This window comes from Lithobates pipiens, unplaced genomic scaffold (assembly GCF_037356315.1).
Source record: "Lithobates pipiens isolate NorthernLeopardFrog02 unplaced genomic scaffold, aLitPip1_a1.2 Scaffold_22, whole genome shotgun sequence".
Classification (NCBI taxonomy): Eukaryota; Metazoa; Chordata; class Amphibia; order Anura; family Ranidae; genus Lithobates; species Lithobates pipiens.
The window spans coordinates 143,820,930-143,834,263 of record NW_027507784.1 but is presented as its reverse complement, the minus strand read 5'-3'; the positions used below and the strand labels follow the sequence as shown (position 1 = coordinate 143,834,263).

Here is a 13,334-nt window from a genome sequence, read left to right as displayed (position 1 = left end):
CAATGGGCAGATGATAGTGGGGTACCTTTTTGATGGAAGGAGGGCCAGATGACTCCTCTTCTGAGGATTCAGCATCTGAAGAACCTTTCTCAATTTGGCAATCTCAGAAATTGCTAATTCAATCCCTCACGGACTTGGTCCGCTCTGGATATAAGTTGCCTCCTGCAGAGATGGATGAGGTTTCCTTCTCCTCTTTGGGTTCGCTAAAACCCCCACAGGGTTCTCATGCTTTCCCTATGCACCCATTACTGGAGCAACGGATTTATGCTCATTGGGATCACCCAGATAAGCAGTTTTCTCCCCCTAAGAAATTTTCATTTCTTTACCCTATGGATAAAAAGTTCAAGAGGTGGGATTTGCCAGCAGTGGATGCTGCTATCTCCTCTGAACAGGTGTTTAACTTGTCCTGTGGACAATGTACAAGTATTTAGAGATCCAGCTGATAAAAAGTTGGAATCTCTACTAAAAGCCTAATTTGCTGTAGCCGGTGTGGCAGTACATCCTGTAGGTAGCAGCAATAGGCATCTATCAGTCCCTTCAGGATGAACTCAAGCAGGTTATTAAAGTTCCTGCTCAAGCTGATGAGGCTCAAAGCTTAGCTGAGCTACCTAGGGCACTATACTTTGCAGTGGACGCTATCAAGGATTTCCTCCATCAGACGCCTCGCCTTGCGCTTATGTTGATACATATGCGCAGGACTCTGTGGCTTAAGAATTGATCAGCCGAGTTACCATGCAAGAAGCTCTTGGCTGGGTTTCCCTTTCATGGAGAAAGGTTGTTTGGGGAAGATTTGGATAAGTAAAGCCTCATACACACGATAGGACTTTGTACAAACTTTCCCTTGGATTTTTGTACAAAGGGCGTCGGCCCTGAACTTGTATTGCATACACACAGCTGGACTTTTTCAGCCAACTTTCACCAAATCATGTGGTTTTTCTGCTCTTTACCGCCACTTTTGGTCAACTTCTGTATTGTTGTCTGATCTTTTGCATTGGTTCTGAGCATGCCTGTTTGTACTTTGTACAAAAGTCCTATGGTTTTCTGTACACACAATCAGACATTGCTCCATCGGACTTTTGTTGCCAGAAAGTTTGTCTGTTCGCACAGCCAACAAAAGTCGGATGAAAACCAAAAAAGTTTGTCCGATGGAGCGTACACGCGGTCGGATGTTGCTCCAAAACAGCTAATTTGCATGTTTGTTGTCAAAAAGTCTGGTCGTGTGTATGGGCCTTAAGAGTACCCTTCTGCCGGTTAAGAAAAATAGACGGCCTTCTTTCAAGACTTCACTTCCTATGCCTGGGGCAACAGCCTCCAGGCAGTATCGACAGCCTCCACCATCAGGGGCAAAGGATAAGCCTCATAATGTCACAGGGAAACAAAAAGCACTGGGGTCAGAAGTCCACAAAACAGAATCCTAAGGCTTCCTTGTGAAGGGGCACCCCCGCTCGATCAAGTGGGGGGAAGACTGCGGTGGTTTTCAGAAACTTGGTAAGAGGAAATTCAAGACAAGTGGGTCTTCTCTGTAGTAGCCCTAGGCTGCAAACTAGAGTTCCAAGAGTTTCCACCATCACATTTTTCAAAAATCAAACATTCCCAAGGACCCAGTTAAAGTCCTTATTTCTGGCACTGGACCGATTACGGTGTCGGGGAGTGATAATAGAGGCTCCCTCAGAAGAGAGGGACATGGGGTTTATTCAAATCTCTTTATGGTGCCAAAACCAAATGGAGATGTCAAACCCATTCTAGATCTCAGGAATCTGAATCACTTTCTAAACATCCGCTCCTTTCAAATGGAGTCGATCTAGAGAAATCATCCTTACAGCCGGTAAGAAGGCTACAGTATTTGGGTCTAGTCATAAACACAACCCAGGAAAGGGTGTTCTTGCCGCAAGCAAGGGTCAATGCTCTGAGAGCTGGTCCAGGCAGTCAAGGCAAAGAAGGGTCCTTCCATTCACCTTTTGCATGAGACTACTAGGGAAGATGGTAGCTTCCTTCAAAGCGGTTCCCTATGCACAGTTTCATTCAAGACTGTTGCAACACGGAATTCTGTCTGCTTGGAACAAACTGATCCAAGCCTTGGATTTACCAATGAATCTGGCTCCAAAGGTAGGCCAGAGACTCAACTGGTGGTTGATGACCAGGAATTTACTTTCCAGTTTCCTGGAAAGTAGTAACAGCAGATGCCAGCCTATAGGGCAGGGGAGCAGTTCTAGAAGAGACCACTGTTCAAGGGAAGTGGTCAGTCCGAGAAGACCTTGCCCATCAATATTCTAGAGATTTGGGCAGTACATCTGGCTCTAATAGCCTGGATGTCCAGGTTGTGGAATGCTCCTGTCAGGATACAATCCGACAATGCCACAGAAGTGGTCTATATTAGCCACCAAGGGGGCACCAGAAGCCATGCTGCCCAATGGGAGGTGGACCATATTTTGTCTTGGGCAGAGAAACATGTTCCTTGCCTATATGCAATTTACTTTCCAGGAGTGGAAAATTGCCAGGGAGATTTCCTGAGCCATCAACAGTTGTTGCCGGGAAAATGGTCTCTACATCCTGATTGTCTTTTTGGCCATTTTGCCAAAGATGGGGTACGCTGGACGTAGATCTATTGGCAGCCAGGTTCAACAAGAAGTTTGACAACTTCATGGCAATAACAAGGGATCCAATTGCACTCGGGAGTAGATGTGTTAGTAATCCCGTGGAATCAGTTTTCACTGATTTATGCATTCCCTCCAGTTCAGCTGCTAGCACGACTGCTTCACAGGATCAGGGAAGAAGGGAAATCCTTGTGGCCTCGGCATGGCCAGAGGACCCTGGTATGCAGGGATCTTGAGAATGGTAGTAGGGGAGTCTTTTTGACTCTTCCAACTTGTGTGGACCTGCTGTCGCAGGGGCTGATATTCCATCCTGCCTTACAAACACTAAATTTAATGGTGTGGCTATTGAAGCCCACATTCTAAAAATTCGGGGGCTTTCAGGTTTGGAAGTAACCAACCCGATTAATGCCAAAAAGCTGGCCTCCAGGACCATTTATTACAGGGTCTGGAAGGCCTATGTCACTTTGTGTGAAACCAAGTGTTGGCATCCTCGTATGTATGTCATAGGAAGAATTCTGGCCTTTCTACAATTAGGAGTAAAAATGAAGCTGGCCTTTGGCAGTGTTTTTTTTCCAAAGGCTGCTTGCTTCGCACTCTTTAGTCATACAAGGGGTAACTCGGATAACCCCGCCAGTTAGGATGCCCTTGTGCCCATGGAATTGAATTTGGTTTTGTCGGTGTTGCAAAGACAACCTTTGAACCTATACGGACTATCAAGATGTTTTATTACCTTCCTTTTTCCCAGAACCTCGTTCTACAGAAGAAAACATATTACATTCTTTCTATGTAGTGAGGGCAATTAAAGCCTATCTGAAAGCGACTGCTCCGATACAGAAAACTGATGTCTTGTTTTTGTTTTCATGGAAGGCCCTAGAAGGGGTCAGGCAGCATTGAAAATACTGTTGCTAAGCGGATTCGTCAGGTGGTCAGTCGGGCTTATGGCTTGAAAAGAAGGGCTCCTCCCTTTAAGATTAAAGCGCACTCTACCAGGACAGTCAGAGCTTCATGGGCAGTGCATCACCAAGCCTCTGTGGCTCAGGTTTGCAAGGCTGCCACTTGGTCGCCAGTACATACATTCACAAGATTCTATCAAATGGATGTAAGATGGCAGGAGGACACCACCTTAGGGTGCAGTGTGCTGCAGGCAGCGGTATAGGTCCTCACGCCTGGCAGCGGCTATTTGCTTTGTGTCTCCCACCCCTCAGGTGGCATTGCTTTGGGACATCCCATATAGTTATTACTATGGTGCTCAGTGTCCCGTGATGTACGATAAAGAAAATAGGATTTTTATAACAGCTTACCTGTAAAATCCTTTTCTTGGAGTACATCACGGGACACAGAGGGCCCTCCCCTCTTATTGGGTTACGTGTATATATTGCTTTGCTACAAAAACTGAAATACTCTCAGTATGGGAGGGGTTATATGGGAAAGGGCACTTCCTGTTTCCTTTTTGGTTATACCAGTGTCCATTCACCTAAAGGTGGCCTATAACCCATATAGTTATTACTATGGTGCCCTGTGTCCCGTGATGTACTCCATGAAAAGGATTTTACAGGTAAGCTGTTATAATAATCCTATTTTTACCCAGCAGGTAGAGGTTACTCTTCACATTTTTCAGGCTGTCACTTTCAAGCCTGTTTTACAGGGTTAAGTAGCTGAAGCTGAACCCATCTCTTGTCAAACTTGGCAAACGGTGTCTGCGGTGCTTTGGGAGTCTCTTGTCCTGTAATGTTTATGTAAAACCGAGCTTGTGTACAGAAGAAATCCAGAAATTCACCAGTGGGCTTTAGTGCCCACAGCCACACATGCATGCATGGGTAGGCAAGGTTTCTATGCTAAGAGCAACTTGCGGTGCATTTCCAGCACGGTGATCTAAACTGCCAAAGACTGCTCCCGGTTTCAAATAATGACTGGGGGCAGCAGGACAAGCGCCTGATCATGAGCTAATCAAAATGGTCACATTAGTGGGCGTCTGTCCCCCCCCCCCCCGGTATAATAACCCAGATAAAGGAAGGCTGGAGCTGGGCAGGAATGGGTTAAACAATAGTGTAAATATAAAAACCAATGCCAAACCAGTCTAGTTTCATTTTAATAGAATCTTGTCGCAAAGTCACTTAAGCCATGCTTTTCAGTTATTTGTCAACTGAAGTAGGATAGATAACAAATGGCATGTTCTACAAAGGTGTTGTATACACAGGGAAAACAATGTGTGAATCTGTATGCAAATATTGACAAACTAGCACACGGCTAGCTTGACTTGGTTTATTAAGAAGACAGGAATAGATTTTTGAGTACTAAAGAGATTAGTGTTGGTCTGCCAATTATGGCTTTTTACAGACGGAATTATGGGTGTTTACATTTCTACGGTCATTCAGCCATGTCAATGAATGACAAGCTGACAGCAGCCGAATATGTCCATGGGTAAAAGCACATGCAGTGGTCACCTGCGGTTTGGGGCAGAGAATTGTTTCTGTATGCAGACAGATACATCCATGCTCAAACCTCTGTCCATAAAAGCTGGCTATACACAGTCTGAATTTTGTCTGGTTCCTGATGAACCAGCTGAAATTCAATAAGTGGGTGATCTCGTTGGCCCCCTCCCACCTGACACTCTTTTACTGAAAAATCGAAGTAGCAGCAGGATGCAGCCACTTCTTGAGTATTCTCTCAGCCACCTCCAGAAAAAGTCAGAATACAATAGCCCGACAGGGGGATTTGTCAATTTGCGCTCAATAGCATGACAGCCTCCCTGGTTCACTTTTCTTCTAAGCAAGTTTTATAACCATCAACTGGAACAGATTTTAACAAGAACACAAGTTGAAACGCATCCAAAGACAAAACCTTTTGTTTTTATCCCTTTGGCTAGAGTGATGTGGGGTAAATCTGTTGTTCCTTATAATGTCATAACCTCCCTGTTTGATCTTGTGACCACTGTTACTGGGACTGCATATGAGCAAAAATCCACATTCGAAATAGAGGGGAAACCTTTACATGGGGACACTTGTTTTGTTGGCATTTGTCGCAGAAGGGGATTTGTCTCACTTTGTAGAGATTTTCTTTCATTCTGTATCCCCAATACATTTTTCTGTGTCCCATGCCCCACTTACTCTGTGCGCAATCTGGTTGGTAAAAACATAATGCTGGGCTGCCCACACCTGCACATGAATGTCTTATGTGCTTGAATAGGATGTACCTGTAATGCAGGAGCAGTATCCTGTTTAAGTGTCTATAGAAAGTTTGTGCAGAGGCGCACAGTCTGGCACTAGTTATTTATTGGCAGGGCTGCAAACAATGCAGGAGAAGGCAACCATCAGGGAAGGTAAGTATGGACCTGCATGCAAAAGGGGGTATTAAACAGCTAAATGCAGGGCAAGCATTGTATATCCTCCCAGAAGTGCGCCCTTTGCACACCCTCGGGCATGCACAGGGCGATCTGTGGTCACTGATCGGGGTACAGGGAGCCTTGATTGGGCACAGTGATCACATTACCAGTAGTAAACTATGACTCCTTCATGACAGCATTGTTGACTACTGTGATCACATGGTACAGGGCCTATCACAGTAGTAGTTAATGGCTGCATGAATGTAGCCAAACAGGGTAAAAAAATGATTGCTTATACAATCATCATGCCTGAATAAGCAATCTCAGTGTAAAAAAACTAAATGCCAATCACCCTTTCAGAATAGTAAAGTGTTACCATAGTGACACTGCACTGCTCTGGTGACAGTATGTTGGTTTTTTTTTTTTTGGTTTTTTTTTTGTGTTTTTTTTGCCTGTAACCAGAGCAAGTTCAGTGTCACTATGATGACATTGTACTGCTGTGGCGGTGCTTTTCATATCACTGTATGTCTGTGCTGCCAGCCATTCTCTGATCAGTACTGCCAGTCAGTTTCCCTAATCCCCACCACACCAGTCAGTGTCCCTAATCACAGATGCCCACTTAGTGTGCCTAATCGCCGCTACACCAGTCATATTGTCCCTGATCATCGCCAAACCAGTCAGTGTCACCATAAGGACTTATTCACATGTCCAATGCTCCAAAGAGCCATCTTTGTTTGGATTACTCTTGAGAGCATTTGGCAGGCAGTGAGAAGGCATTGCAGCATCACCTCCTCAGCTCCTGCTTGGACCCCACATAGTCATTCCCATTCATTTGAATGGGTTGCAATCAGAGCATACAGGAGGTAGGTTTCCTGTCACAGCTGTGAAGCAAATCATCGCAGTCACGGCATGTGTACACCAGGTGCTACCTCTGCAGCTAAAGTAGTTGAGGGGCAGTAACTGCTGCTAAACCACAAGGGTTCCCTGCCCCCCCCCCCCCCAACCTCTCATGTAAATAAGCCCTAATAGTGCAGCCAATCAACGTTCTCTGATTACTACCACACCGCCAGACCAGTGTAGCTGGAATCGGTGTTCCTGTTTGCCACCATACCAGACCAATGCAGCAAGCAACAGTTTTCTTGATCACTGCTACACTGGTCCTGGTGCCACCAGACAACTGTATACCAAAAACAGTGTTCCTTATCACAGCTACACCAGTTTCAGTGTCACAACAGTGTAAGCAGCAACAATGTCCGATTGTTGCCACACCTGTCCCAGTGTCATTAGACCAGTGTAATCTAGCAACAGTGGGCTTCATCACCACCATACCAGAGTAGCGTTGCCTCTGCCTGCTGCCTGTACTAACCCTGGCCTGTTTTATGGACCAGGTTTCTGCCTGCTGCCTAGACCTATACTGGGCATATTTGCTGACCATCTGTCTGCTGTTTACCTGGGGGTGGGGGGCACAGACGGCAATAACAACTGACATCTGTTCTAATCAATTTCTGCTCTATCCAAAACTAAAAAAAGGATTTGCCTTTGGTGACATTTCAAGAAATGATAGGTAGTCAGTACATCAGGATTGATCACTTCTCTGATATACTGTATAGCATAGCTTGAAGACTCTATAGTTTTCATACAGACTAATGTACACTGATTTGGATTTTTTTTTCCAAATGTAGCAGAATACATGTTGGCCTAAATTTTATGAAGAAACATTATTTATTTGCAAAATGTTATAACCGAAACTAAGAAAAGGTATTTTTTGCTATATATAAAAATGAATAAATAAAAGAAAACTCTGGTGATTAAAGTGGTTGTAAACTCTCCCCCACGACTTTGTCCCATGTAAATCAGCATAAAAAAACCCTAATGAGCACTGCTTGTAGATATCTCCTTACTTGTTTAGTATTATAATCCTTTTTGTTCTTTAGAATGACGTCACTGAGCATGCCCATATCTCCCCTGATTTACGGCACACTCTGTGTGCTTGTCTATTATCAGAATTTCCTAGGGCACAACACTGAATTCCTGGGAGACTGCATAATCACTCAGAGCTTCCTACTACACCCCATGTGACCATGTGACATCATATGGCGTGTAAACCTGGGCATGGGACAGTATTTCTGCAGTCTATCAGCTGAAGCTGATAAGACTGACATAGGCAAACACTAGATAATCGGCACAAGTAAATACTATGAAATAAAACAAGTATGCTATGAGCAGGGAAGCAGGGTTGCCATAGAAACGTTGGGTTGAGAAGGAGGCTTGGTTAACAGTAAAGGAAGTGCTCAATGTAAGGGTGGAAATACACTCTACTGTGGGCTCAGAAAACAATACTTAAGATGGCGCTGCCTTAGCCTTGGAAACACGTTTTTTAAAGTTTCTTTAAACAGTAAGTAATATGCGATTTGGGTTTTATTACAGTGGCTATAGTTTGATAATTATAATGGACTAAATGAAAAGAAGCACAGTGGGAGTTTACGTCCTCTTTAAATACGATCAAAGCGGTATCTGTCTTAAATAATGCTAAAACATTAATTTGGGTACAGGTTTGCATGACTGAGTAATTACTATGGTTGTGCTGAAATCTGAAAAACAGCCTAGGCAGGAAGGGGGCAAAAGTGTTTGTTTGATCTTGAAATGGTGAACAAAATAAATGTTTAAAATATTTGTAAATGTTATTCCATCATTAGGTTTACATGTGCTGTATCCTTCTGTTTCAGACACTCCCCTGCTTGGTTAGAATGTGTAACAAAGAGCGCCTTCTAGAGGAAAGAGTAGAAGGTGCAGAAACCTTAGCCTATCTAATAGAGCCTGATGTGGAGCTGCAGCGGATTGCCAGCATTACAGATCATCTCATCTCTATGCTTGCTGACTACTTTAAATACCCCAGCTCAGTCAGTGCCATCACAGACATTAAGAGGGTGTGTATATATGACTGCCTATTTCTTTTAAATCAATTTTGCTCTTACATGGAACTCGCACACAAGATTTCTTTAATATAGTGAATAATCTGAGTGAAAAACGCCTCCATATAGGAATTAAATGTGGCCAGTATCTACATAAGAGATGTTTTGCTTTGGATTATATAAAAGGGCCCATCTGTTTTAGTGTATATTACCTAGTAACATATATGTCTGGCCAGTGGTTGGTTGATTTTTAGCTACATAGCATCATAGTTCTGTTTTATAATTTTAGAGGTGTCAAATTATCGGAAGCAATACATTTTATATCAGTAGCATATTCTGAATATTACTTGCATTTTCAAGCTGCCTAGATACAGCAGTAGGCAGACTATGCTCTGAGTTTTGTTTTAAAAAAAAGCATTAACGAGAGTAGTAGGGATGGACAGTTATGGGGGCCACAGTCAGACCACTAAAGGTTACATGAAATGGGTTCCATGCTTTGCACATCTAGCTTGTTCATAAAACAGATATATAATAAACCCTATACAGGAAAACTGTTATAATTCTAGGCTAAGCTGCTGGACATGGCATTCCTACTATAACCCACAGTGCATAGCATTCTGTGAATGGAGGTGGAGCAGTTGAATGACAGAATCTACACTGCCCATTCACAGAACAGGATGCACTGTGGGAGACTGAGTAGGAGTTCTGTGAATGGCAGAAAAGACAGAAGGAAGCGGGCCAGCAAAGCAACTTCTCTCACTAGCAGCTGATGATGATGCTTTGGTGTCCCTTTTATTTGGGCTATTATGACTAGGAGGCAGGAATGTTTGTTTGAGCATGTGATCGCTGTGATTGGCTGTCAGTGTTCACATGATTGAGAGCTGATCCCACCGCGTCCCAATCATTACTAGCGGTTTTCAACAGCTCAGTAACTTTGTTGGGAGTGAGCCACCCTATTTACCTCAACACACATGCATTATGTGGGTGGCAAGAGGTTAACCTTCACTGCATCGGAACAGAGCCACTCAAGATGGTATCTGTTTGCTATGAAGAAGGCACAGGAAGGAAGGTTTTTACCAAAAGCAGCTACCTGCAGATGATAAAATACGCAATATTACAGATAGAAAAAAACAAAATTTTAGTATTTAATGTTTATTTCGATCCCTGGAAGATTTGCAACTTACCTGATCAGACTAGTCTCACACAGGAAGGTACATTTTAGATGGTTTATTTTACGATTTCCCCTATGAACTGATGACCGCTTTGTAAAATTCATGCCATGGTCATGGTATGACTGCATCAGTTACTGCTAGAATCATACAGGTTTTACAAGTGGGGAAAATCGTGGTTACATTTTAAAGTCTGCCCCTATTGGGCCCATAGGAACTGCTTAATAGTTAATGCTTAAAGAGGAAGTAAACCCTCTCTTAAAAAACACCCTGCAAGACAAAGGCATTATAAGCTAGTATGCATAGCATACTAGCTCATTATGAATTACTTACCTGAGATCGAAGCCCCCCGCAGTGGCCCTCTGTCACCTCCTCCATCGCCGCCATGATACCCGGAGCGACTTCCATGTTTCGCGGCTCCAGTGCTGTGACTGGCCGGAGCCGCGATGATGTCACTCCTGCGCATGGGAGCTGTCAGTGACTGCACGATCCCATTCATTAAACGACACGCTCAGTGCACCTGCGCCATTGTCTATGGCACGCATGCGCCGTAGACAACGGTGCCGTCTTTCTTGCATATATCTCCTTAACCGTGTAGGTTAAGGAGATAATTCTTGCACCTACAGGTAAGCCTTAATCTAGGCTTACCTGTAGGTCAAAGTGGTCTGTAAGGGTTTACAACCACTTTAAAGTCACTCATGTAAAAACATGTAATCCACTCTTACATCAAGGTTTAATGTGCAGCATCTGTAGTTTTTAAAAATGATTCCGCAAAATACTTTATTTTACTGTGCCCCTGGGCGCTCACGTGACTTGCCGGCACTCTTCCCTCCTCGATCCGAGCACTACAGTGGGAGGGGCTGTGTTTCCCCGCTGACGTCAGCCTGAGAGGAGGGGAGCAGCAGAAACTTATGTGAGCCACCAAGCAGCACTGTAAAGAAGGTATTTTGTGGAATCGTTTTTAAAAACTAAAGACACTACACATTAAACCTTGATGTAAGAGTGGGGATTACATGTTTACACATGAGGTAATAATGGAGGAGATGGCTCACACACAGATTGAGCTGGCAGGCAGGGAGGGAGAGGGAGAGGGAGAGATTACGGAGGCACAAACTGACCATGGGCATAGCAGCCATGATAAACATAATCAGGGGGTAACAATCACTTTAAATATTTAGTGGTTTGTACTATGTGCATTTTTTATAAAAACATGTGTAAAGGCACTTTTTTTTAGTTTTAGTGTAGAAAAGAATTTGGCCCTTTTTTATCGTGTTTTTACTGCTTTCTATACCTCTGCTAGGAAGATTCACTTGCCTAGTTACCATTTCCTCTGAGACAGAAAATAAGGAGAAATACACTATTCCAGCGTTGTTGGTTGACAGAACAGGAAGTGAGGAGGAATCTTCCAATGGGGGTCACCTTTTTCCGTGGCAAATGTAAAGAGATTTTCCTCTTACTTCCCACTGTTTCATCAAGACAAGATGTGACGGGAAATCCTTCCAAACAGGACATGCAGGGGAAAAATAGGGCTTTAATACTTCCTCACTCCAAAAAAATGTAAAAATGATTTGGCTATTCCTAAATTTTACATTATTTTAAAGTGGTTCTAACGTCTAAACATGTTTAATTTAATGCATTTCCTGCATGAAAGCATTTGTAACCCTAAAAAAAAAAAAAAAAAAAAAAAATCCTGTTCCTTTTAAAGCATGTTAAACCGCACAGTGGTTGTGCTGTGTAATTTTATCCCATTGTATAATGTAAAATACCTGGGTGATCTTGCCTATTCCTGTGTCCCCCTGTGTGTGCTGATCCGTGATACCGTGGTCCATTTATGTGTCTGTCATCTCACTGTCTACTCTCTGCTCCAATTCTCCCCCTCTCTCCCTCCCTCTCTGCCTGTCAGATCCGAAGCCTGTGTGTGAGAGCGATCTCCTCCTTTCCCCCTCTCCTCCCCTTTTGCTGCTCTTCCTCGTGGCTTGAAAATACCATTTATAAATAACTGCCATCAACTCTGCTTTGATCATCATCTAAAGTAATGTGTGTCCATTTTTAAAACCATTCTAATCCAAAATACCTTAACACCGATGTGCGGTCACATGACCTCCCTCTGCTGGCCTGCTGAGGTTAGAGGGTTATCTCAGACCCTCCCTCCGCATTCCTTAGATTGGGGAAGGAGAGCAGAGGAATGTCACGTGACTGCACATTGTTGATGTGAGAGAAGGTATTTAGGATTAGAATAAAAAAAAACACAGTACTTTATATCTTCATAAAAACAGAGGGGATGGTATTTATTTATTATCCTGACTTTACAACCACTTTAAGGTAAAAAAAAAGTAGCTACTGTTTCTACCTCCCCCTACCACTAAACACCTGTCTCTTCTGACCGATCCAGTGCTGTCCCAGCTGCAGTTCTTCCCCCTTCACTTCCTAGTCTCTCACTTGAGACTGACAGCAGCAGGAGCCATAGGCTTCTAATGTCAGTCAAATCCTGTGAGGAAAGGGGGGGGGGGGGGCAAGCTGAGGTTGTTTTGTTTATGACAGAGTGTGCCAACACGTGTCCCCAAAACACACGGCTTGCTGTGGAGGCACCCAGAAAGAGACGCGGACAGTGCCAACGTGGGACTGCTAAATAATGCAATATTATTTCAGAGAGCAAGTAAGCATTCATTTTAATGAAAAGGGGAACAAAAAAGCTTTAGTATCATTTTAAGGGTCCGTCCACTGTTATTTCAGTTTCACCTGAGTGCAGGACAGCTGAATTGCCCACAGGCTTCTTTTGGACACTGAGATTTTGGAGCATACATTGGTCCACCAACCTTTCAGCACTATAAGGGAGTCTCATTAAAATTGTTGTAAAGGCAGAAGGTTTTTTTCTATCTTATTGCGTTCTATGCATTAAGATAAAAAGCATTCTGTTTGCAGCAGTCCCCATAAAACCTACCTGATCCCCTCTCGATCCAGCTATGTTGCATGAGAAATTCTTCTTCTGTTTGAGGCTTTCCCTCCTCATTGGCAGAGACAGCAGCAAAGCACTATTGGCTCCTGGTGCTGTCAGTTAAAGTCAGTGAGCCAATGAGGAGAGAGAGGAGGTGGGGCCGGGACATGGCTCCATGTCTGAATGGATACACGCAGCTGCGGCTCGGGTGACCCCATAGCAAGCTACTTGCTGTGGGGGCACTTAATAGGAGGGAAGGTCCAAGACCTCCAAAGGGAGACCCGAGAAGAGAAGGATCTGGGCTGCTCTGTGCAAAACCTCTGCACAGAGCAGGTAAGTGTGACATGTTTGTTATTTTTAACAAAAAAAAAAAAACAAGACTTCAATATCACTTTATTATAT

General features: G+C 43.7%; 1 protein-coding gene across 4 annotated transcripts in view; it reads left to right on the top strand.

Moving 5' to 3' along the window:
* The window catches only part of ARMC8 (armadillo repeat containing 8), a 185,267-nt gene that overhangs the window by 59,456 nt on the left and 112,477 nt on the right, over window positions 1-13,334 (top strand). For all 4 annotated transcript variants that reach the window (XM_077448427.1, XM_077448425.1, XM_077448426.1 and 1 more), the window contains exon 11: window positions 8,643-8,843. In XM_077448427.1, the coding sequence (XP_077304553.1) occupies window positions 8,643-8,843 (201 nt within the window). The remainder of the gene's footprint in view (window positions 1-8,642; window positions 8,844-13,334) is intronic.